The 25,603-nt window shown below is 42.5% G+C and overlaps 3 protein-coding genes across 7 annotated transcripts; 2 read left to right on the forward strand and 1 right to left on the reverse strand.

The window, feature by feature from the left end:
* The first annotated feature begins 480 nt into the window (after positions 1 to 480).
* Positions 481 to 6,832, forward strand: LOC137887511 (transcriptional repressor CTCF-like). Of its 3 annotated transcripts, none has more exons than XM_068730571.1 (13): positions 481 to 626; positions 1,704 to 1,971; positions 2,057 to 2,239; positions 2,337 to 2,712; positions 2,828 to 2,998; positions 3,166 to 3,299; positions 3,400 to 3,520; positions 3,618 to 3,767; positions 3,860 to 4,020; positions 4,192 to 4,374; positions 4,498 to 4,630; positions 4,950 to 5,099; positions 5,265 to 6,832. In XM_068730571.1, exons 2-13 carry the CDS (start codon positions 1,726 to 1,728, stop codon positions 5,528 to 5,530), a joined length of 2,274 nt encoding a protein of 757 aa, XP_068586672.1. In that variant the 5' UTR covers positions 481 to 626; positions 1,704 to 1,725; the 3' UTR covers positions 5,531 to 6,832. The 3 variants fall into 3 exon arrangements, with proteins under 3 accessions (XP_068586672.1, XP_068586674.1, XP_068586673.1); XM_068730573.1 differs by having other exon boundaries at positions 4,950 to 5,093; XM_068730572.1 differs by lacking the exon at positions 481 to 626 and adding an exon at positions 745 to 857.
* Positions 6,833 to 9,610: 2,778 nt separating this feature from the next.
* LOC137887363 (rho family-interacting cell polarization regulator 1-like) lies at positions 9,611 to 19,241 on the forward strand. Its single transcript, XM_068730288.1, has 17 exons — positions 9,611 to 9,754; positions 12,184 to 12,271; positions 12,405 to 12,538; positions 12,682 to 12,760; positions 12,873 to 12,896; positions 13,022 to 13,075; positions 13,320 to 13,469; positions 13,630 to 13,693; positions 13,792 to 13,835; positions 13,918 to 14,043; positions 14,498 to 14,646; positions 14,767 to 14,875; positions 16,203 to 16,838; positions 16,920 to 17,149; positions 17,580 to 17,670; positions 17,780 to 17,873; positions 17,958 to 19,241. The coding sequence occupies exons 3-17, from the start codon at positions 12,447 to 12,449 to the stop codon at positions 18,026 to 18,028; spliced, it is 2,013 nt and encodes a 670-aa protein (XP_068586389.1). The 5' UTR covers positions 9,611 to 9,754; positions 12,184 to 12,271; positions 12,405 to 12,446; the 3' UTR covers positions 18,029 to 19,241.
* Positions 19,242 to 19,318: 77 nt separating this feature from the next.
* On the reverse strand, positions 19,319 to 25,397 carry vrk3 (VRK serine/threonine kinase 3). Of its 3 annotated transcripts, none has more exons than XM_068730289.1 (15): positions 25,326 to 25,397; positions 24,600 to 24,814; positions 24,274 to 24,513; positions 24,012 to 24,173; positions 23,262 to 23,408; positions 22,938 to 22,981; positions 22,688 to 22,754; positions 22,091 to 22,175; positions 21,895 to 21,997; positions 21,713 to 21,805; positions 21,393 to 21,525; positions 20,909 to 21,026; positions 20,691 to 20,749; positions 20,375 to 20,511; positions 19,319 to 19,878 (listed from the first exon to the last, which is right to left on the reverse strand). In XM_068730289.1, exons 2-14 carry the CDS (start codon positions 24,811 to 24,813, stop codon positions 20,375 to 20,377), a joined length of 1,602 nt encoding a protein of 533 aa, XP_068586390.1. In that variant the 5' UTR covers position 24,814; positions 25,326 to 25,397; the 3' UTR covers positions 19,319 to 19,878. The 3 variants fall into 3 exon arrangements, with proteins under 3 accessions (XP_068586390.1, XP_068586393.1, XP_068586392.1); XM_068730292.1 differs by having other exon boundaries at positions 20,344 to 20,511; XM_068730291.1 differs by lacking the exon at positions 25,326 to 25,397 and adding an exon at positions 24,991 to 25,060.
* Positions 25,398 to 25,603: the final 206 nt, after the last annotated feature.

The following is a 25,603-nucleotide window of genomic DNA, read 5'->3' on the forward strand; positions in this document are numbered from 1 at the left end:
ATCAGTTTTATTTTTCGGGTGACAACACAACATCTCAAATTCAGGTGATTACTTGCATGTAAAACTGTCAGCTTCAATCTACGGTATGACACAATGATAAAAGTCACTGAGGACGGTGCACACAATCATGTTTGTGTGTCATGAGGCCCGCCCTACACCTACAACATCCATACTGCCCTCTTGTGACAGATTTTGTGAATTGCTTTAATTCACAAAATTACTTTTCAATTTCGATTTAAAAGCGACTACAAATTGACTGCAGTCTAGAAGACAAGCCCGGGGCAATAGTGATCTGCCAGAAAACTAATCAATAATCCCTCAGGTTTATCGATAATCCTCGTCGTCATATTTCCAGGACGCCACTCCCACGCTTGAATTCAAATCTGGCGCCTATCACCCTCAGCCACAGCTCGACCACGCCCCTTTACTCCCTCGGGCGCTGTGCTCGCGCAGCCGCGGTTAGCTCTTAAGGGCCGCCATTTTGTGTTAGGCCCACTCTTCCTAAGCGGGAGAAAACTAATAGTCCGCGCGCTCAGCACGTACGGACGTTTACGACGGGATTGAAGGGAACAACCGCATGCACCGACCATCCAACTGAATATAACGGGGGAAAGAAGCAGTTGGGAGTAAGTGAAGCCGTTGCTTTTCCTTCAAACACGGAAACGTTTTTGTAGGAGCCGTCGTCGGCCTCTAGGTGTCACGGTAGGGCTTACCGACCGGGCGGTTGGCGGGGGGTGTTTGTCTCCCTCTATCGTTGTCCAAAACGCACTAAATCTGTCTATAAACTGTAACTCCGTGTCTCGGTTGAGCGGTTTGGTGCTTTTGGGCTGCTATTTTGGGGTATTCGCACGGGGATGGTTTGTATTTCCCAGTATTTCTGTTTTAAGTTAGTTCAGGCCTGACGTCCATCTTATCGTGCCCTTTGTTTCCTGTTTCCTCGCGCCTCCCGAGTTAACTAACACGAGTTCATGTTTGAATAGTTTCTATCTTTAACAATGCACGATTATTCCACTGTGAACTATCCAATGAGGTGTTAAAAAGTCATTTTAAACGTTCTTGAAACAGTCGGAACGCGTGACCCCGAAGTATCGATTGATTGATCGATCGTTATCACTGTCTAATAAACACAGGAAGACGTCACGCTACACGGACACTTCTCAAAAGTTTAACGTAACCGCACACATAATAAACCCACACCGTTTGTTTCTTCACAACACTTCAGTCACTTGAGTTGTACTCAAAGCTCCAGCTACTACTTTTTGTCTGACTTGTACGCGAGCAGCGAGAATAAATGGATTAATGCTCTGTGCTAGAGACACAATTTCTCTAGCACAGAGCAACACCCCCCCCCCCCTTTCCAGCAATCAGGTACATTATACAACACCTAAAACTACATTTAAATGTAATGCATTTTCTGTCATTACAAGCAATTGCTGACTTTCAGGCCCCTACATATGCGGACAGGTATATTTAGGACTTGGCGATCCATATCACAAGGACTTTTTGAGTGTTTTATATTGTGTGGTTAAAAAGGGGAATACTCTGTATGCAACGCAGACAGTAAATGCTTTTTGAGTTTTTAAAAATACCCATCTCTGGTACTACTAACACCCAAATACAGATACAGAGAAATGCAGTTACATTTGAATGATTTCACCGTGTAGTTTATTTCAAACTTTTGTTTCTACGTCGTCCTTATTAAGGGTGTTACTTGGCTCAGTTGCCATGGAGGGAGAGGCTGTTTCCATGGAGACCACGCAGGCTGCTGATGGAAAGGTCCTGTCAGAGAGTGGAGATGCTTTGATCCAAGGGGCCGTCATGGCCGCACAGGGGGAAGTGGCCGATAACATGGAGATGATGGTGATGGATGCTCTCGATCCGACTCTGCTGCAGATGAAGACGGAGGTGCTGGAGGGCGGCGGCACGGTGACTGTTACTGGTGGAGATGAGGGGCAGATCATCACGCTGCAGGTTGGTATAGAATACCGCTTAAGCGATAAAGTTCATTATCAGTTACTGGCCAGGTTGTGAAATGTCTTTTTGTTCCTCTATGTAGGTGGTGAATATGGAGGAGCAGGCAGGAGCTGCGTTAAGTCTGGGTCAGCTTCAGCTGGTGCAGGTACCGGTCACAGCAGCCACTGTTCAGGGGCTCCAGGCCACATATGTTGATGCATCAGGAGCTAACAAGGATGCAGAGCCGGTTATCTGTCACACTCTTCCCTTGCCAGAGGGCTTCCAGGTGAGAAATGGCTTAAGTTATGTCCTGAAACTTTGGGCTACTATTGTTGTAAAAGAGTCTGGTCACAATACGTTACATGTGTAATATTTTCTTTTAGGTCGTGAAAGTGGGTGCCAATGGTGAGGTAGAGACTGTAGAGCAAGAGGAGCTGCAAGCAGTCCACGAGGAGCTTCAAGAGGCGAGGGGAGAGGAGGAGGAGGAAGAGGAGGCAGCAGAAGTAGAAACCACTGTGCCCCTACAAGAAGACCCAGAATGGACCAAGGACCCAGACTACCAGCCCATTAGCGGTATACGAAGTAGAGGGAAGAAGGGAAAGAAGAGCCGCCTGCGCTACGGAGAGGGCAATCGTGACATGGATGTCTCTGTGTACGACTTTGAAGAAGAGCAGCAGGAGGGGCTGCTGTCTGAAGTGAATGCTGAGAAGGTTGTGGGCAACATGAAGCCACCGAAGCCCACCAAGATCAAGAAAAAAGGTTGGCCTTTGATACAATTTCTATAAATATCTCAACATGATGCTGAAAAGACATGTTAGATTGCAGTTTGGATGTGTGATGTTCCTCTTTTATAATCCTAAAATGTTGTGTCCAGGTGTAAAGAAGACTTTCCAGTGTGAGTTGTGTAGCTACACCTGTCCTAGGCGCTCCAACCTGGACAGACACATGAAGAGCCACACAGACGAGAGGCCACATAAATGTCACTTGTGTGGACGGGCATTTCGAACTGTCACACTGCTGAGAAACCACCTCAATACACACACAGGTAATGCAGAAAACGATAACTTGAATTTTGTTATTTCTCTCATTACATTAGCACTCAAAAAGTTCCTTTTACTTTTCATCCATGCTTCTTTGTTCTTCTTTCATGTCATGTTACTTTTAAATATTTTCAATAATAAATGGCGGCCTCACTTCCTCCTTTTTCTTTAGGCACTCGGCCACATAAGTGCCAGGACTGTGACATGGCATTTGTGACCAGTGGTGAGTTGGTGCGTCATCGTCGCTACAAACACACACACGAGAAGCCCTTCAAGTGCTCCATGTGTGACTATTGCAGCGTTGAGGTACGTGACCACATGTTGTTCTGTGTTAAGTACTCATCTAATCTTTAAATTACTCCCAGGGATAAGCTTTTACTTTCATTTTTCTGTCACTTGTTTTTAGGTGAGTAAGTTGAAGAGGCACATTCGCTCTCACACTGGGGAGCGACCCTTCCAGTGCAGTCTTTGCAGCTATGCCAGCAGAGACACTTACAAGCTGAAGAGACACATGAGGACACATTCAGGTAACTTACTTGCACCATCTGTTGGCCGAAAGAAGGGTTACTCCCAGTTTAAGAAGAGTACCTCACTAACTAACTTTTTCTCCCCTTTTTGGTGCAGGTGAAAAGCCGTACGAGTGCTACATCTGCCATGCCCGTTTCACACAGAGCGGCACCATGAAGATGCATATTCTGCAGAAACACACAGAGAACGTGGCCAAGTTTCACTGCCCACACTGTGATACCGTCATCGCACGCAAGAGCGACCTGGGTTAGTTATGTGTTGCCATTCCTTTAACGTAAAACTAAATGTTATCGAACAGATTAGGAAGGCAGATTTTCATGTCTTGTTTTCTATTCCAGGTGTTCACTTGAGGAAGCAGCACTCATTTCTTGAGAAGGGAAAGAAGTGTCGTTACTGTGACGCTGTATTTCATGAGCGTTACGCTCTCATCCAACACCAGAAGACCCACAAGAATGAGAAACGCTTCAAGTGTGAACAGTGTGACTACTGCTGCAGACAGGTGTGTGTGTGTGTGTGTGTGTGTGTGTGTGTGTGTGTGTGTGTGTGTGTGTGTGTGTGTGTGTGTGTGTGTGTGTGTGTGTGTGTGTGTGTGTGTGTGTGTGTGACTATGATTATGGTATTAATTTGTTTTCATGCTAAATTACTTTATATCTGACCTGTTGCTTCATAGGAACGCCACATGGTAATGCACAAGCGTACACACACTGGGGAGAAGCCGTTTGCCTGCAGCCAGTGTGAGAAAACCTTCAGGCAGAAGCAGCTTCTGGACATGCACTTCAAGCGCTACCACGATCCCAACTTTGTGCCCACGGCCTTCGTCTGTAGCAAATGCAGCAAGACGTTCACCCGCAGGGTAGGACTGAGTAATAGAGAACATGTGTAGCTGCCTCTTACAGTATGGGAATGAGTTGTAATGTGTGTGTGTGTGTGTGTGTGTGTGCGCGTGCGTGTGCGTGTGCGTGCGCGTGCTCCACAGAACACCATGCTGCGTCACACCGAGAACTGCACGGGCGAAATTGAAGAAGAAGAAAATGGAACTCCTGCACCCAAAAAGGCTCGTCGGGGCCGGAAGAGGAAGATGCAGGCCAGGAGGGACGAGGGTGACACCGGTATGTGTAGCAAATATCCTATTTTGTGTACCGATCCCCCGATTTTACTTCAGAATATGCAATGAAATTTGTTCAAAATGGGTCAATGGAGGCCATTTATCATTTAACCTGGCTGTAAAATGTAATTAATCGCTGGAATACCCTTTTTACTAAAATAATTGATAGCTGCAGCCCTACAGATTTTGTTGCTGAAGATTGTACAGAACCACGAAAATTGAAGCCCGACCAGGACACAGTTCATCCTATATTGTGGTGGTGGTTCTATTCAAATCAGCTTTCTTTAGATTTAATTTATGTCTGCCTTTGCTTTGATCTGTAGAAGATGAACTGGATGAGGCAGAGGAGGAAGAGGAGCTAAGTGAGCTTGAGGTGGAACAGGACCCCCCAGTCGTCCCTATCCCGGCCCCTGTGGAGCCACCGGTCAAGAGGAAACGTGGACGGCCCCCGAAGAGCAAACCAGACAGTAAGTGTAAGGACTACAATGCCCTTGGGTGTTTTTGAGCCACACAGAGTGAGACTCGATGGCTGGTAATGGACTGTAAGTCTGATCACAAAATCCCCCTCATCTCTCTTTATATGTTAAAAGCATATTCATGGCTTATAGAACCAGAGTCTGACCTGAAACTCTTAACAGTGGCTGCTATCATCCGCGTGGAGGACGAGGCCACTGGAGAGGTGGACGACATCATTGTGAAGAAGGAGGTTGGAGCCGATCAAGATGACCAGGAGGATGGCAACGAAGGGGCCGTAGAGGAGGTGGTGGTTGGTGGAGGGAAGTCCACCATCCAGCTGGAGGAGTTGCCCCCAGAAGAGGGGGTGGCCCCAGAGCTGCAGCTGTCTGAGGCCCCGCCCAACGGAGACCTCACCCCCGAGATGATCCTCAGCATGATGGACCGGTGATGGATGTGAGAGTCGAACCTACACACCTAGACCCATGATCACATCTTCGTTTTTAATTCTTGTCATTTAGGATTACAAACATTTGCATCCTGCACATCACTGTTGTAATTTAAGATTTGCTTTGTCATCGCGTATTGATGAGAGTTGGATTATTATGGATTTACTTCCAAAAATGGATGCATTTCAGTACATTTGAGTTTAGGGTGGCTGTAATTGACAGCAGTGTCTTTAGCCTCCTAGCTGTTATGTGGTAGAAAACCTCTAAGATTATATACATTACAAAATCTCTTCTGACGGAGTACATTTCTATGTTCTAGTCCATGAAATACGTTTTAACACGGTGGACCGACTCTTCTTAAATCTAGTCTGGGTGCATGTCATTTTTATAAAGATCTGGGTAAACCTCTTCCTCTGTTGAAGCCCTATTGTTTTTCTTGTTTATACACCTGTGTGGGTAAAAGTTGTAAGTAGATAGCAGTCGCACCCATAATGTGGACTTTGCATTACTTTTTTGGCTGTAATTCCAGGCAATATTCACTATCCTCACTGAAGAGCTCTGTGCACCTCTGTCTGGAGATGAAAACCAGCTTTTGGGGTTTGATGTGTTGGAAAAAAGTTTGTTTAGGCCCACGTTGAAAGTCCCTGACACATAATCAAAAATGTCATAAGATTGCAGAAACGGAGGCAACTTTCAGGAAGATGATGCTGCTGTTTAAACAGCTACTTTCAAGATAAGAAAATTGTAATTTTTTTTTATTTTTCGGCTTCTTCTTTTTTTGTGTTTTTAGTAATTCCCTGTTTTAAGCCAATTCTAGTTTTAAAAAGCTTTATAGACTGCTTATCTTCTGGTCCTTTCTTGCTACTGTAACACCCTTAGATGACTCGTATGTACTAAACATTGTCGCTGATCAGTGCAAGGAATGAACATTGTTTTGCTCCCTTTTGTAGCCATTCCACTTTGGGTTGATGTTTTCCTTTTGTACCATTTGCAATGCGACGTAGCAGCTTGAATGACATTTTAATAACTGTGTGGCAGACGAGAACAGATGTGTGACTGTACAACCAATTTAAAAAAGAAAGTAGATGTTGGCGTTTATTTTTTGGCTTTTTCAGCTCAATCATGGATTTAAAATGAGTCTGGTTTTAAAGAAGTTAACATGAGTTAGAAGTACAGTTAAAGCCTGAGAAATTATGGCTAGAAACAGTTTTATCAAAAATAAGCAGAGAAACAACTGAGTGCTAACACAGAAATGTCAGTGTATTTTGCTTGCAGATCTATTTTATTAAATGGACTACTTGATATCAAGATCTTCGCTCCTTTCTATGACAGAATGTATATGAACTAACAAGACACCGCTTGTCTGGATGACTGTTTTTCACACTGGTGTTGTGTGTAAACTAAACTTTTCACCTGAGGATTGTAAAATATCCACTGTAAAGTCAATCAAACGTTTAGCAGCTCTTTCTTTTCTACAGACATGCATAATACATACATGTAGATGTGCTCTGTTTGGCTTTAACTTTACTGTCTGGTACCAATAGTGTATAGAAATACTGACCAACTTTGCATGTGACTTGTCACATGAAGTGGCATCATGTGAGAAGAAAGAGCCTGTTGGGGCCAATTAAATATTCGCTGGTATTCCATTTTACTTCACAATATTTCTTTGGATTCCTATTCTCCAGTAGAACAGATATAATTATGTGATATTAGATTTAAGGTCTGCTTTATTTTAAGACATGGTACCTTCACACTTGCATTGAGCTCCAGTTATTGGTTTCTGATGATACTGTTCACATGGTATCGGTACTACTAAAAGGGCTGTATTATCCCTGTGTTATGTGGTTACACTTCTCTACAACAGGGCATTTATTTAATTGACACTTAATTCATCTGGAAGATGTATAGCGGCACTCTTGGTTTTGTCAGCTGCTACGTCCTGTTTGGTAGGAAATCTGGAGGAAAAAGCGCCACATGCTGTCCTTCATCGCCCCCTCGCTCCCTCTCTCCTTAACCCTCCCCTCCCCGGTCAAACTCGGACTAACGGCCCCGCCGCTGCCCGCCTCTGATAGATTAAACTGCTGAAGTTGAACACACGTTTCACTGGGCCACCCTTGGGTGATGACTATAGTTGGATCACTTTGTCTCCCTCCTTTTCTTAGGAAAATCCATGTCTGTTTTTTTCCTTCCTTCCTCTGGATTCTTCGTGGCGTCGATAGAGAAGCACGAGCAGCGACGGAGGAAACCGTGACAGACTGAGGGACATCCTTGTTGCCACAGCAACTAGCTGGAACATTATTTCCGTTTGCAAGAGCAACATTTCAAAATAAAACGTAAAACATACATGGTTGGTTCCTGGCATAGTAGCTTGGTCCAGAGTGACTCTGTACCGGCAAGACCGTTCTGGGTGTCTTATATTAGGCAAAGCTCCTGTGAGTATATAAGCCAATGCAAAAGGTCACCTGTCATCAATGCTGCATCTACATTCAACATGGCTTGTAGCAACATTTGAACATTCAGAGATCAAGTCTGCAAACTGACTCACTGTCCCATAGGTGAAAGATTTATGGCTGGCTCCCTCTTGATGTTTACATAGATTGTTGCGTTAGATTAGATGGGTTGTTGTCACAGTCCTGATAACACTGAAAAATACGCACACACTCCACATAAGTCATTTTCTTCAGATTTATAGCTTTGATGTTTGCAGCTGAGTACATTACATTACATTACAGTCATTTAGCAGACGCTTTTATCCAAAGCGACTTACAATAAGTGCATTCAACATTGGTAATCAAAAGAACTACTAGTCACCAGAAGTCATAAGTACATTTCCTTTACCAAACAAGCATCTAAGAGCATGAAGCAGAGCATAACTCAGAACCAAAGTACAGTGCAGAAACAAGAAAAACAGTTAGTGCTATAAGTAATACGAATACAATAAGTGCAACAAGCTAGTATGAAAACAATAAGTGCTAAGTGGAAGGCTCAGGGTAGCACTTCCTGAAGAGGTGGGTTTTCAGCCTGATGAAAGATGGTCAACGACTCCGCTGTCTTGACGTCAGTGGGAAGTTCATTCCACCACTGTGGGGCCAGGACAGAAAACAGCCGTGACCGGGAGTAAAGCTACAGATTTAGAAACAGAATTTGAGTACAAATTGATGTATATTTTTAAATGGATCTTTAGAACACACCAATAGACTATTCCTATCTGCTGTAGCCAATGGCTGTCTAGTCAGTATACTTTTCACAATCATTCATGATAGTCTAATATTTTGTTTTTAGTCAGTGTCATTTGATACTGTGTTGACAAATATACTCTACTCATCTTTGTTGAGTCCAGAAGGTGGACACTGGAACATGGTTCTGTTTTTTATACCTCTTGTCTTTTGCTATTTAAGGGAACAAATGGTGAGAGGAAGAGAAACAGTGGGGGGATTCCTCCTCCAGAACAGACAGAATAGATATCATACTATTTTTGCAATACCAGACGATCGGATCAGCCTTCCGAATTTAAGTGTGAGTTTGTCATGTAAACAAAAATAGCAGTAGATAAATTATAAAATGGAGAAACAGTGTGACAGTAACAAAAACATAACAATTAAGTCAGTATTAAGAGAAACAAGTTAAAGGGCGTTTTGGCAAAACTGTTCCATGTCCACGCTGAGGGTCTAATAGAAGGTGTGGATTTTTCACAAAATAAAATATTCTCAGAGACTTTAACTTTACTCGACTAACAAAACAAAGCTTGTATCTCTTAATGATATTTATTTATTTTGTATTTGTGGTGTACCTCAGAGTTCAGTTGTTGGGCCATTAGGTTCAATTTCATATATATGTCTAATGTATAATGACGATTATAATAAAGTTTAAGTTAAAAAAAAAATTGAGTTCTGTCATTTTGCGGCATTTCCTAAACCATATGACAAAATAATTTTAGGATCATATGCACCAACATACTTGACATTTCATTCATGTCTGCGTATTTGTGCTTTCAAATCAGCTGCACATTTCTGTTCACTTGGTGAGCTTTTACATTGAAAACCTCAAACCGGAAGGTAGCTGTGGTAGCTCGTGCTGGCTTGATTGTGGACACAAAAAAACTGCGAAATCGAGGAGAGGGACAGCGCCCAGAATAACTGTAAACCTCTGCAAACTGTGGGCAGCATCGCGGTGGAAATGAGACTCCGGTCATATTCTCCGGGCTGTCGGACATTGAAACAGAGGTAGGGGGGCTGCTGCTTATTGTCGACAAGGTCACAGAAGAAGAAGGCTGCTCTTTTTCTTCTTCTCTACATGGACATGAGTCCGTCCGACGTGAAGTTGCTTTCCTGTGATGTTATCGAAAATATACCCGCCAGCTGGCTGTGATTGACTTAATCCATAACTATCCGTGCGGGTTTGGGCGTTTATTGTGAGTTAATGGACGGACAGTTTTGGGGGAGCAGGGTGTTGGGGGTCCTGGTCTGGACTTCTTTTTGTGGCCTGTGATGAGGGGGCTGGGGTGGGATATGTGCCGAATACAAAAAAAAAAATCTGGCTCGACTCCGTTTCCCTAAATGCTTAGTTTTTGAGCTCCATCCTTTTGCTGTTCTACTTGAAGTTAAAGAGCACGACCGTAATGGGTGAGCGTGTTGATCCGACTCAGTGGCCTGCTGCCGGGTTAGGATAATCCAGTAATCTAGAGTAACGTTGGAGCTGGTTGCGTTTTTATTGTAACACCATTGAGCGTCATTCTCCTCCTCTTCCTCCTCAAACAGACCCCCAAAGTGTGGATGAACACTGGGGTAGCGGGGTGTGAGCTGCGTACTTGTTTATATCCGCATCATTGATCCAATGATTAGTCTATTAGTGGATCATCTAGAAACTAATCACTTCCAGTTGTGATTATGACTAATCTGTAAACGTCACATACACGATTTTCTTCTAATGGTCAGATTAAAACACTTTTTAATACATAATTATTCACTGATGCATTGTGATTGTAGTGCCGACACATTGATTGATTAGTCATTAGTAAAAAAATAATCGTCAACTATTTATTTTACAATTTATAAAAGGTCAGGTATTTACTCATTACATCTTATTTAATGTCGGACTTGTATCTGAATTATAATATATTTGTAAGTTTTTATATCTATTGACATGTACTTCTTTTTACTTTTTTTGTGACGATTTATAGACAAAAAAAATCAATTTACTAATTAAAAAAAATCAGTTTTAATGAAAAAAATCATCCGTTGCAGCCCAATTCAGTGATCGATTCATTTGTGAAAAGACACCCATGCATGTATATTATTCTACTGGCTGAACAAGCCTGCGTGTGCTTGTGAATGTGAGTGAACCAAAAGCTTTTTTTCAACAAAACTCCAGTCTTGTGAGGTGATTGAAAACAGTGTCCTCTTTGTTCACTCTGCTGGGAGGAGAGGATTAATCCAGTTAATGATCTCTAATGTAAGGAAAGGGATAAAAGCACATCTGACAGAGAGGTAAATGCCACTCAGAAGTATCAGTATTACTGAAGTCTGCTGAGCTATTTATGGGTGGGTGGGAGTGTGGAAGACAGTGTGCATCATCGCGATGACTTTTCACTTTGCCGGCTGTGCCCACCTCAGGGTGCAGATCTGAGTTCTGCAAAATGCAGTTGGGTGGTGGGGTGTTTAATCCGTAAAGGCTCTCTGGTATGGCACCTTTTTCTTTGCCATTTTCTAACCCCTGACCAACTGTAGTTAATCCTCCCAGTTAAGATTAGCGGTTTAACTGGACCCCCGGCCTGGTGCACCCCAGGCCCACATCCTCATTGTGTGGCAGGAGCACATAGAAAGACAGCAGGGTGTATGCAGCTTATTCTAATGTCAGCAATGTTGTCCCTAACAAGGCTTCGATCATATAAAACCATAATCTGTGTGTTAAAAGCATTTGATACCGTCTGTTATAATAATTTCTCTTCTGGTTTTGAGTTTGGTGTAAGACAATGGGCAGCAGATGCCACCAGTAGCTCTGCCCTGTGTCGACTCATTCACAGATCTCATGTGTTAATAAGGGTTTGGCTCCTGCTTGACAGCTTTAGTTTGGTTTAAATCTGTAATCTCTTTTGTGACTAGATTAGCTCATGCACGACCCTCTCTTCCTAGAGTTTCCCCCGACTGTGGCGTCCCGCTAATCTACACGTTTTAATGGCTTATTTTGGAGTAGAATGGGGGAAAATGTTGACACCCTGGCACACAGCAGAGGGATAGTTTTATATTCTTGAGCCAAACTTCTGTGTAGAATTTCCTGTGTGGAGTCAGACATGAGACTTCCTGTACTCCGGTGTTGGATGTGGAGGGGGTGGAGAAGTAGGGAAGGAAGGGGAAGAGAAGCAAAAGCAGACTGTACTGCTTACTGTTGTCAGTGGCGGCCACTGTGGTTGCTGCATGCATGTCGTTCACCGTCTCAGACTTTCGACAAAACAATGTGAACAGACCAAGGAAGTGAAAGAACGGTTCCTATCTTCTCTTTTTCCACCACCAATCTTTCCTCCAGTGACCTCTGTACTTATCAGAAGCCTTGATAATCACAGCGTAAGAACACAAATCCTCTCAGGTGCAGTGAGGTATGAAGTGAAGAGGGACATTTATTTGTGTATAATGTCTCCTTTTTTGTGTAATTACAGGACATGTCCATCAGTTTGTTAAAGCCACAGTGCTGCACTCAACTCTCCAAGCATGCTACAGTAGTGACAGTCTCTCTTTACTCAGCAGGTGAGCATTACTCTTTCTTTCTCACTCTCTGTCCTGCCAGTTTCCTTGATGCCTTGATTTTTAAATGTGCTTTGATTGAAATAACCACGAAGGTCTTATCAGAAGTGATCCCATGTTCCTCTCCCTCCCTCAGCACTGTTTTATCCAAGAGAAACGTGCCTTGTAAGGAAGCAGGATGTTCACAGGCTCCACAAAACTGCCACCCACTAAAACCCCGCAGCCCGAGCGGCTGGATGAAGTGTACGCTGCCTTACGCCGAGGCTTACAGTGAGTAAACACGTCTCAGGCTCTGTTAGCAGTGATTCCAGTGGATGGCTGCCAGGTGGAAAAAAATCACAGAAAACGCAGGACATGGTTGCTTTTGAGTGTGAAAATACAGAAGTAACAGCGATGGGGGTTTTGTTTGTCAGGTCGTACTTGCAGGTCCACCAGCTGGAGCTGGACAGTCTGGGCCAGCAGACCAGAGAGAACAAGAGGAACGGTCGTCTGGTGAGAGCTCATGTAGTCAAACCAGTATCCCCAGTATTAACCCAGTCACTCAGTACTGGTCTGGATGTTCATTGGACACTTTGTGATGCTAAATGTGTTATTTTCTTTGCAGGGGTCTTTGTATGAGTTGGATAAGGTGAGTTTCATTCACACCTGTTGTATACAGACACAAGTGCAGCACATTGAAACTGTATAAAGGTGGAAGAGACACTTTCTGCATTAGTTTGTCAAGTTTAATAATGAATATCTTTTCTTTTGTAGCAAGTGAAGGCTATAGAGAGGTTTATGCGTCGCCTGGAGTTCCACCTCAGCAAGGTGTGTATTTATATGAGGAATAATTAGATAAATTATATATATATATATATATATATATATATATATATATATATATATATATATATATATATACTGTATATAATTTAATCTGACCATTTTCATCAAATAACCAAGACACTACATAAAAGTAAATGTGTGATAATAATCATTTTCATTCTGTCTTCTGATGAGTATCGGACATCACATTGATTTGTTGAAACCTGTGCAATATTGTCTTGTCCAGGTTGAGGAGCTGTACGATGCGTATTGTATACAGCGCCGACTGCGTGACGGAGCGAGTAAGATGGTGGCGGCCTTTAACTCCGCCACTGGCAGCAAGGAGGCCAGAGAGAGCCTGAGTGAAGCCAACAAGGGCTACAGGGAATGTACAGAGGCAAGTGACTGAGCTGATGTCAGCATGTTTGTATGTTTCAGCATAAACACACTGGGTTCTTTGTTTTTGTTATAGATATCAGACTATGCGCTGTATGTTCTTATGTTCTAACAAATCGCTGTTATGTTATTAAAATCCTTCCTTCCATCTGTCTCTGCAGCACATGTGCTCACTTGAGAGTGAATTAGAAAGCCAGATGGGAGAATTTCATGTCAAGATGAAGGGTGAGTCACTTTCTACCACTTCCTATTTCCTTCCCTTTATAACTTTGCGTTATTATGCAGTTTTATAGTTCTCATTTTTCTTCTTTCGGATGTTTCAGGCCTCGCTGGCTTTGCACGTCTGTGTGCCGGTGACCAGTATGAGGTAAGAAACACAAACACAAGCATGTAGACACAAATTGTGCGGAGTGTCACTGCATCACATCGGCTGTTTTTGGCCCCATCAGGTCCTAATGCGTTATGGGCGGCAACGCTGGAGGCTACGAGGCCGCGTGGAAGTCTGCAACAGGCAGATATGGGACAGTGAAGAGTACATCTTCCTGCCTCTCGTCACAGAACTGCTGTCAATCAAGGTAATGAAATCAGCTTGTTTGTCATCGTAAACCCCATGAAAAGACCGAAACCAACAATGTTTGACTTTCATAACCTGTTTGTGGCCACTGGTTCCTACTTAAGATTTAAATCTTTAAGCAGATCACAAATGCATAGTTTAATTATTAAAAAGGCCAAATATTTACCTAAAACAGCTGGGTAGTTTACAGCAAATGTAACTCAAACTGCAGTAAGTAGTGCATTTCTTGTGGACTTTTTTTCAGATGTGCATTGATACATACTGGGTTTTTCCCACTGAGGGTATTTACAGCAGCAGGATGCTGTCTGCAATATTCACTCAAAATAAACTAGAGTGAAATATATTCTGTCTGTTCTCAGAGAAAGCCAGCTGTAGCTAGTTGTCACGTTTTGTTGAGTTCCCGTGGCCTCTGCCTCTCCTCATCTCTCTGAGGTTTGCGTGTTGTGGTTCTCAAGGTGACGGAGCTGAAGAGCCTGGCCAATCACGTGGTGGTGGGCAGCGTGTCCTGTGAAATGCTCGACCTGTTCTGCCCACTTCCCCAGACGCTCGCTGTGGATATCAATGACCTGGGGACAGTGAAGCTGAACCTAGAAGTCACCTGGAGGTACTCAGAGCTCTCATGGCCTCTTTTAGTTTTGTAATTTTACACTTTTAAAATGTTTATCTAGGTTGTCTTTTTTGTTCTGTCTCTCAGTCTTTGTCTTGCTTTGTTGCTTCTTTCCAGTCCGTTTGATAAGGACGACCAGACATCCTCCACCAGTACGGTTTCCAAACGTCTGCTGTCCAATCAGAGCCCTCCTGACACGCCCTCTATGCGGGAGCAGGTGTTTTATGTGAGTCACAATAAAAGAGATCAGAATTCTCCACTAACAACAATCCATCCCACCTGCTCTATTACACTACTAAGTTATAGTTTGTATTAAGGATATGTAACACCATAAACTGCTACTTATTTCACTACATATACACACTGTTTTCTCTTACTGATGGCTATTATTACTGTCATTTCATTGGCTTGTTCTATTTCAGCTGCTCCCCAACTGCTTTGTGTGTAGCGGTAGCGCTGATGTGTGTGAGGACATTCACAGAGCTCTGTGTGTTAGGACATGTGGTTGTGGGAGTGCCGTGCCTAATGTGAGGAGAATGAACGATAGCAGTAGCGGGACGTGTGACAGCAGCAGCATGTGTGAACGCAGCTGTGGTCCTTGTAGCTGTTTAATTGTGGTTGAGTAGAGCTCCAATATGTCCCTCCTCTTCCTCACCTCGCTGAAGAGCGTGCCTCGAGGCGGGTCCAGACAGAGCCGCTCGCTGGTGGAGGCGCTCCACGATGTCATGGCGGACAGGACGGCGTCCTTGCGTTGTGAATTCAGCCGTACAACACCCAGATTCATCTCTGTGCAGTCGGTGTGTTGGGACGTCGTTGTAGCTGTAGTTAAGTTTATAGTGACCAAACAATCAATAGATAACAATAGAACAATAGATAATAGACAAAGCCTGATTATGTTCAATGTTCAAAATGAAGAGAAACAATCACATTTTGTCAGTTGCAACTGTGAATGAATTGAGTTACACGTGATTCTTTTTTTTTTTGTATATAAAAACCAAGAAAGATAATTATTTAGTGTTTAGAATATTGCAAGTTACATGTTACCAGAGCACAAAATAATAAACTTACATTGCCTAATATATTAGGTTTATACTATGTCGTAGCACACAGCAAAATCTGTCCTTGTGAATCTCCAAATGTTTGCTGTGTTTATAGTTGGTAAATGATAACAATAAAAAATCACTGAAATTAGAAATGAGCTCCTGTCAATAGACTGACTGGTTCTCAAACTTTTTCTGTCATGCCGTCTTTTGGAAGCAGAAGAAGTTTCATATCCCACTCATTGGTCGCACATGACACCAAATCATTTAACTTTAGTTCCACATTTTTAGCCTCTGTTGCCTCCCTTTCAATTCCTCTCTGACCCACAGTTTGAGGGCCACTGTATTATTGAGTTTGTCAGTTGTATTTATCATCTGCATTATTTTTTTTTATTATTATTTTTCTTGATTTGGTTTGATGACCAACATGTACACAGAATCTGTAAATCCTGCTGTATGTAGACATGCTCATTGACTCTTATTGTTGTTCTCTGTGTCTTGTTTCCTGTCTAGTCTCTGCTGAAGCGACAGGGTGAAATGGAGAACGGGACCGTCTGGTCCAACTCCTCTGAATCCTCTGACGACTCCTCTAGTCCAGCCTTGGCTCACCACGCTCAGAGGCTGGCGGCCTCCAACATGCTGCAAACCACTCTCCCCACTCAGCTGTCCTTCACGCCGCACAAGTCCAGCGCGTCGACGCCGTCGCTGTCATCCAACCAAGAGGAAGATGAGACAGAAGCCGGGGAGGTTTTCACTCAGGCAGACGCGGTGCCCAACGGCCATCTGCAGACTTCCTGCTCTCATAGTCCAGACTGCACTGTGACTGATAGAGTGTCCGTCCAATCAGCTGACCTCTCTGAATCCTCAGCAGAGCTGTGCTGCTCGTGCCCCGACGTTTCCTCTGTACCTCCTGTGTCGCTGATAGAAGCACAGGATTTGTCTGAAAGTGGCGTCCCACAAGTTTGTATTTCAGCGGAGGAGGAAAAAGACGCATCTGAGGATTTGTCAGTAAAGGTTGGACAGACTGAAGCAGAAACAGAGGACAGCACCACTGGAGCAGGAGAGGGACGCCAGGTAGAAGCATCAGAGAAACACAGAGAGCCACATCAGTCCGTCCAGGAGTCAAAACCACCGGAGGACGCTCTGACGGTGAGCTTCATTCACTCCTTTGTTTTTGTGAAGTTGAATGTGTTGACGGTGATATTTATACTGCATTTGTTTCCCCCATAGGTTTCTTTTCCTACTTCTTCTAGTTTCACTCTGGAAGTCGAGACAGCCCTTGAAAGTTTTGACTTTCTCAACTGCTCTGATCTTGAGGAAGAAGACGAGGAACAACAGGAAGACAAAGGAGAAAAGAAGGAGGATGAGGGGCAACATGAAGAGAACCAAAACAAAATGGAGGAAGAGAAAGTGGAGGAAGAAGAAGAAAAGGATGAAGAAAACTTTTACTCTGGAAGAAGGTCAGTGTTAGTGGTCATTGTTGAGATCTGAATAGTTAGCGCCTTTCAAGTATTTCATATAAACAAATGTCCATTTCACATGACCAATAAACAAAATGAAACTTCCTGTTCAAACAGGAAAACCTCCCATTATTCTGAAAGAGTTTTCATGCATTATTTCAAGATGGTAATCCCCTCTTCTAGCACTGCAGTCACACGACTGAAAAGCCAACATGCTCTACTTTTTTTGTGTGAAGTATTTGTAGTGATTTGTTAACAAGTGAAACCTTATAAATGGTGTAAAACTGTTTATGTGTCTATAACTCCATACAAAGATGGAAACATCCATGTATGTCAGTGATGCAGCATATGCATGCAACTAAAGACTTCACATTTGCCCCACAATGCATGTCACTGTTGTATCAGTCTACTTTGGTGTGTCACTCTGCAGCGATGAGGAGGAGGCCGACGCTCTACAGATCTTCATGGAAGCCCCAGAAGGATTTAGGAACTCAGATGAAGATCGTTTCTCTGAATCACAGGTAATCAAAGTATCTGATTAATGCTTCTTAAAGCAGTCATGTGAGTGCGTTTATTTTCATGTTAATCAATCATGTAAGTTAAAAGAAATAAAATGTTTTTTTTAAAAAGGGGTCAAGCGTTGGGGATGCGCAGGATTTGTGTCAGATGGAGATGCCCGAGGAGAGGGAGGAGCACAGCGAGGAAAAGGGGGACGAACAACACGGTGAGAGGAGTTTGTCCGTAAACAGAGGCTGTTCATGTTTCCACAGAACTGTTTTTTTAATTTTCCCTGTTTTTAATCTTTCAGGGAAGGACACGTCACATGGTCAGGAGGAGCGCCCCACTACTCCCACCCATTTGGCCACTGCTGTCTTCTAATGACACAGTGGAACCATAGCTAAACCATTTCTCCGACTCTGACCTACTCAAGCCATCATGTCCCTGTTCCACTCACTGCTCAGACAAACAAGCTCCTCCATCACGGCCGAGTTTGTGCACATATTTGCCGAAATAAGACTGAAAGCCCCCCCCCCCCCCCCATCTCCAAAAAAAGTCCCTTCAAAGTCCTCATTTTTTCAACACACAATCCATCGCGTTGCCTGGGTTAAAGTGGGACACCACTTAGTTTACACTTTCATTAACTGTTCCTGTCTTGTGAAAATTCAGTGTCCAAAACATTTCAGGAGCAGCTAAAAGCGGCCTTGTTTGTGGCTTTATTACAGAGCATATTTAGTTTAAGATGATTGATTTCTATAATCTACAGAGAAGCCTACAATCACTTACTGAGTTGCACCAAGTTTGCATTCAAAGCTCTCAGTATATGTGGATGAAAAAAACAAACGTATCAGTGTTAAATCGGTGTATGGCCCAGAGCTCTTTCCACCGTTAGTGACAGAGAAAAAGACTTCACGAGCATGTGATGTTTGTCTGAAGATTTCCATTGACGTGCTCTGGACGTTAAGTCAAACCTGGAATGTACCCTGACCGAATCTTTTCATTTTCGGCAGCAGAGACCGTTAGTTATCCAGAAATACACATGGAGTGCAGAAGTTACATTCAACCATCAAAGCAACACAAGGAACATTAGTAATATTAGGACTGAATATAAACACTTATGAGTCTTGAGTTTCTCCTCAAACTCACTTTGGTCCAACAGGAGAACAATCTGCAGTGTAAAACTATATATTTAAACCTGCATGTGTAGCTGCCTCACACTGCCAGCATGTCTGTATAAAAAGCTCAACTGATCAGTTTAAGTGTGTAAGCTAGGCTTCAGTGCAAGGAAGTCATCAGGTCTGTAGCTGTGTTCAAAAGCCGCCTCACGGGGGCGCTATAGTCGTTCAGCATCATGTTTTACATTGTTCTACAAAAGCCTCGTCATTCAGAAAGTGCCTCAAGTGACAGATGTACGGTTTTAAAATGCCACGACAGAAGAGATCAGGCAAAAGATAAGTGTTTATTTTCTGAATTACTTTAAGAGTGTGCACAATAAGAGATATTTACTGTTTCATATAAAGAATTGTATATGTCTTGAAATGTTAAAATGTTTATGTTCAGAAATGTTTCAACTTTATAAAAGGTTTCTTTCAAATGAACATGTCGGTTCTTTTGTTGACTGAATCAGCATGTGTAATCTGTAATAAGGACTCTCACAACAAGAGCACAAAAAACATCTCAAGAACAATTTATTTAAACACCGCATGAAGTGAAGATGTATTCTTAAGAACATGAATGAATGATGGTGTTTCTGGTGAAGTCAAAGGACACTAAGGCACTGTTTTATTCAGGCAAACTACCGATGCCGACACATGACGAAGTGTTGATCTAAGTCTGTGTTGGCTCGTCTTAAGGAAAGGAAATGTTCAGTAGTAATAAGTTCATGTCAAAAACAGTTGCAACAAGCAACCCGTTAAAAGAGGAACACAGACACATTTAATTAACAAAGTGTCAACAAAACACAAAAGTGTGCAACAAATATTGAGAACTTGCATCGCACTCACGTGAAATCCAGGTTGACCGTGTAATGTTAAAAACACAAATTAATATGAGAACCCACAACAAAACCAGATATGCTTAAAATGATCCCAATCAAAAAACATAAGTGTCATCTGCACACATTGAACTCTACAACACTCAAACATTCAGTGCAATAAAACGTCAGATAAAACACAGCATGATAAAAACAAGTCAAACATCTGGAAAAATTGTCTTCTTTTTGTTCCATTTCTCTGAAAATAAAACAGTAGATATTTCAGAATACAATTATCACACAGAATGCACAAGGTTCTTAACTTTCAACATAAACTCTAAACACAGTTTGATTTTAGGTTTGGTATTTGCTGAGGATGAGAGGCACATTTCCAGATTACTGTCACTTTCACCTGAATTATTTGTGTACTGAATAAAAATCCCTAAAATCTGTATTTATTGTAACAGTGGAACTGCAGCTGTAAATGTGAAATTTAAGGCAACAATATCTCATAATAAAGTGTTTTCACACAAAATATTAACAAATATAAAGCCAAAACAGAACACAATGTGTCACTGCCCAAAATTTGCAGGCGCCAACACGGTGGATCTCTTTTTAATAGTGAAAGAAAAATATTAAATATTCTGCAGAGTAAGTTTTCTGGTTGTAAAGTGTCTGGACCCTGTGATATAAAACAGGAATTTACATGTTCATGTTCACATACTTGTTTCTGAGCTGCAGTGATGAGTCCTCACCTAAAAACTGAGCGGCAGCTCCGGTGACCCTCCAAGCTGCAGCAAAGCGGCTCTGAGTCCAGCCTTCAGAGCAGAGTAGTCCGGCTGCTCAGAGTACTGCAGAGTCATCACTTCAGTCAGGTACGTTTGAAATGCACCTACACACACACACACACACACACACACACACACACACACACACACACACACACACACACACACACACACACACACACACACACACACACACACACACACACACACACACACACAAATATATCAGAAAATGGCACTTGATCACACACTTATGTGTTGTATAACAAACATTTTAACTTACTGGAAACCCCCTTCCTCCCAAAGCAGTGACTCAACAACGCAGGAACATCCTCAGTGAACCTACAAAGACAACTATTTGAAGTACTTGCATTTTCTTTGTATTGTACTATAACCTGATCATATATGTTTATGTTATGCAGGCAAGTTGATACAGTTCAGTATTACTATGGTGAATCAAAGGGACTTTAAACATCCCAGTGATGATGCACTCCCTCTCACCTCTGTTTCTGAGAGGCTACCTGGTCCGGGTCAGTGAGGGGGGTCCACGGCAGCTCCCCCGTGTGCCACCGCAGCATGCAGTAACCCAGAGACTGCAGGTCACTGCGTCGAGACGGAGCTTAACGGAGAATACACACAAATGGTTATTACGACATCAGTTTTTCCTCCCATATATACCCTGTTAGATACAAAACAATCCACAGATGTAAATATCACCTTCTTTTGTGGTTTTCAAATGTTGAAAGGACCTTTTACACTAAAGAATATCACAATCAGCAACTACTATAAAAAAATCAGATCAGTCTTATAATGTGAAACCTGTGTGTGCAGACAGATGGACGGTGGGTGGAGTGCAGGTGTTCCCCGTGGAAGGACAATAATAAATCTGGTAGTGTTTGGTTGACAGAAGCTTATAGAGTGAAATGGCGTCTGATTGACTGATGTTAGTGGGAAGAGGAATCAGTGAACCACAGAAGTGACTCACCTGCTCCCTTATGTGCGTCCAGGCTGATAAACTCAATGGTGCCCTCGTGTGGTGTTCTGCTGGCTTCACGGTACTCTACATGTTGTCCACCTGGACAGTACCTGAAGGCGTGGCAGTATCCTACTAGGTATACCTAATCTCACTCACACACACACACACCACACACACACACACACACACACACACACACACACACACACACACACACACACACACACACACACACACACACACACACACACACACACACACACACACTCAATGTAAAACATATTTCAATCACAGGAACTGACAGCTTAAAGTGTGTACATATGTTTCACCTGTGACTTCTGTCCTGGTTTGATGTAAATGTTTTCTGCATTGATATCAGCATGAACGTACTCGTTTGAGTGGATGTACTGCAGCACATCTAACTGCAAAAAGAAAGAAATATGAATGTTTATTAGGTGAGGGGGAAATCAAGGATATTGTCTGAAAAACAACCCATCAAGTTTACACTCACTATTCTGCAGGCGAGCTGGAGGACAGCTTTCTCAGACACGAGCTCTGCTTCTTCCTCCATGACAGACTGGAGAGACTGACCCATGTTGGGGAAAATCAGAAACCTATATATAAAAATTAAAAAAAGATAAAGACCAATTCATAGCAGCAACAATGTTAATGTTAAACTCTTTCATATAATGTGCACATTTTCACACCTGTAGGACTCTGAATGAAGACCAAAGCCAACACAAGAAGGAATCCCCAGAAAATCCAGCTTGTTTAGTTTGATCCACTTGTCCACTAGAGAGAGAGAGACGATCCGTTTTAATGATCATGTGTGGTTCATGTGTAATGTTCCACTTCTGACTAACCAGGATTGCAGCTAAAGGGTTAAAGATTTCATTCGTCCCCTTGGCATTGCTCGCATTGAATAAGTTCTTGTCCACTTCTGCTTTTCTTCTGAACGGATTATGAAATAAAAGGCAGATATTTTGAATGGATGTTGTGAAACTAGATCTCGTCACAAACTGCCAGAACATTTCTCACCGTCTACTTGCTAGTAGTTCTGTTTCTGCCTCATTTCCGTCTGTCACCTGTTAAATCTTTGATTATTGAGCAGCCTGTTACAGCCAATATAAACACTGAAGCACTTGACTGTGATAAATAATGCTACTGCCTTTGTTTTGACTTAATTTACTTCTCTTGTAGTTATCATGAGATACATTAGAGTCATGGTTTGACTGCAGCCAGACCTCTGTAGGTGACAGAAAATGATTTGGAGGTACTAAACAAGAAAAACACTAAATCCTCACCTGACGCAGGTTTAGCGGCTCTCTGCAGAAAGTTCTGCTCATTGAAGATTCTTCCATCTTTAGCTGCCTAAGATAAAGAAACATAAGATAAGATACACTTTATTGATCCCACTCAGGAAAGTATGGAAATAGAGAACAAATAAAAATCAATTTGTTGATGAATACATAAGTAGGAGAGCGATTTCCATTTCATTTATGGAACTTCTGTGATAACAACTCAAAAACAACAGAGTGTTGAGGCAGTACTTACCAGTTTGAGGATGTCATTTGATTCCTTAGAAGTGGATCGTGAAACTGTTTGCAAAAAAGACAAAACAACATGATTTAGTTGTGACAATACAGGCTCTTTTCTACTACCAATTGTTATATCCTGCAGCTCTGCCCTCTAAACTAGGTTAGCCATCACTTTCTATACAGCTGGTACAAAATATGCTTTAGTTCACTGGACATGAAAATCTGTTAAGATTGTATTTAGATATTTAGCAGTAAATGTAATATATCATCGTTAATATACTATCTTCTTTCTTTCTTTAACTTTCCAGGTTCCCCCCCGATGTCGTGTCCACTGTCTCACCTTCGTAGATGAGCTCTGTTGTGCTCTGACTGAGCAGCTTCACCAGCCTCCACTTCTTGCCCGTTGTGTCCGTCACCTCTTCACCTTCCTGTAGAGGCTCCACAGCGGACACATGCTTTGCCTTCTTGGCTTTGCTTTTTCCTGTCGCTGTAGATGCATAGAAGGGGAAAAAGTGAGGTTACACACTCACATGAATAAATGATGCACAACTGTACAGTTTGTCTCTCTCTGTTTTTTTATTTAGAAATGTATAAATATAAAAAAAAAAAGTGAGTGCGGAGTGACAGAAAGCATAAGGAGAGGAAGATGACGGGGATCAAATCAGGAATGTCACAGTTACAAAAAGGACGCTCCCACTTCACATCTCTTTACGATACATGTTTAAAATGGTCCCATGTACGTCAAGTCATCTCATGCAATGTGTACCTACACACTGACCTGATACGATTTAATCACGTCTCCAGTTAGCCTGATTGCAAAACAATTGATATTTTGTGAATCTGCAATGATAGTCCACCACCTGAAAACTGAATCCCTTTGTTGTTCCCCCTTTCATAAATGAGTCACTTCAAAAACTGTAACTGTATGTGGTGCTTTACGTTTTCTTTTTTAATGATTCTAACTTATGTCGGCCTCCAGCGGGAGCCTGAACTTCACCGGTAATAATAAAAATATAATATAATAATTTAACCTTTTACTTGATAAATAAGAAAGTCATGTTGCGTGGTAATGACAAACCGTTTTGCTTACCTTTTAAAGGTGACCTGGAGATTGGTGAAGAAACAGTAGAAGAGATGGCCACAGGAGAGCTGTCGACCGCTGACTCCTCTGCTTTCCTACTTGTTTTATCCGTCAGCCTCTTTCCCTCTTCTACCTGCTTAACGGGGCTGGAGAGTTTTGCCTTTCCCCTCACTATATATGGATCCAGCCACAATCAATATGAATCAGAGAAAAGATTATGACAGAAAAGAGACTGTATTTTTCACGAGAAAAGTTTTGTGTTTCAGCTCACCAGGTCGAGGGAACTTCAGGACAGGAGAAGACTCTAAAGGTGGCTCTGCCCCTGTGTCGAGCTTCAAAGGGACTGTGTGCGGCTTTGGTGGAGTTCCAACTAGTGGACTAGTGGAGGGCACCACAAGTGGAGAGGCATCTTTATTGTTGAATTTAACTTCTTTGTCGAGACGCAGGGAGTTACGGGTCTTTCGCAGTGCAGGACGAGTTGTAACTGGAGTTGAGGCGTTACATGCACGGACTACAGAAAAAGAGAGTTTACATATATGTAAAACTACTACTAGTTTGTTCAGTACTACTATTGTGAAATATTGTCAAGATATTCACCAGTGCTTTCCATGGGCTTCCAAATTGAGCTTGAAGCGAGGCTTGAATTAACTACGGCTTTATCCTTTTTGGGAGGAGAGAGACTTAAAGACGACGTCAAGCTCACAGGTGCAGACTCATCTACAGGACAGGGAAGCTTCTCCCCACACGATGGACAGAATTTAAAATCAGGCTTCAGCTTTGTCCCACACTGGGGGCAGAAATGGAACGGCATTCTGCAGGAGTAAAGACACACATTATGGCACATCTGTCTCTGTGGGGGTAATCCTGTGTATGCATCCTCAGGAATGAACCCACACACTTCACCAGACACACACGAGCTCCTCTTGCAAAGTGATTGGTGCTTTGTTAGACAGTAGTTGGATGAATCGATAAAAACAACAACACTTACACTCAATATGAGAATGTAATTGTCCCAAGAAGAGTATCACTTATGGACAGGCTTTGCTGAGTAGTAACTGAACTTGAACAGCCAACGTGTTAGTCTGTGCTCATGTATTCACTGCTCAGGTGAATTAAACAAACATGAGCAAACAGCTTAACATTAGCCAGTCAGCTTTAACTAATACAGAAGCGAAACTTCTGCAAAATAGAAATGTAGCTATCGTTAGCTACATGTTGAGCTAAATGTAGCTGAAGTATCGCCTTGTTGAGTCTTGGCTTTTAGTCAAACTGGCGCCTGGATAACATTAAAATAAACGTTGATGTGAAATGTGTCACAGATACCTTTCCAAACACTCCACTGGTTAGGATGTCGGTTCTTCTTCTTCGCCGGATAAATGCTCCTATAAGTTGGAGCAATGCGGGGGAAGTGCTGCCCCCTGCAGGTAAGATAGCCGTTTTCTCATATTCAAAGAGGTATACTGCCACCTGCTGTTAGGGAGTAGACATGGCAGGGATGGTTGTTCGTTACAGTATATTCTTGTGGTCCTCAGGGACCTCAGTGGGTAGTCCTTGTATGTTGAATATCTTGATAGGATGTTGGTTAAACAGGTAAAAAAAAA

This window comes from Cebidichthys violaceus, unplaced genomic scaffold (genome assembly GCF_023349555.1).
Source record: "Cebidichthys violaceus isolate CVI_PGR_0920_01 unplaced genomic scaffold, fCebVio1.0.p SCAF_5, whole genome shotgun sequence".
Taxonomy (NCBI): Eukaryota; Metazoa; Chordata; class Actinopteri; order Perciformes; family Stichaeidae; genus Cebidichthys; species Cebidichthys violaceus.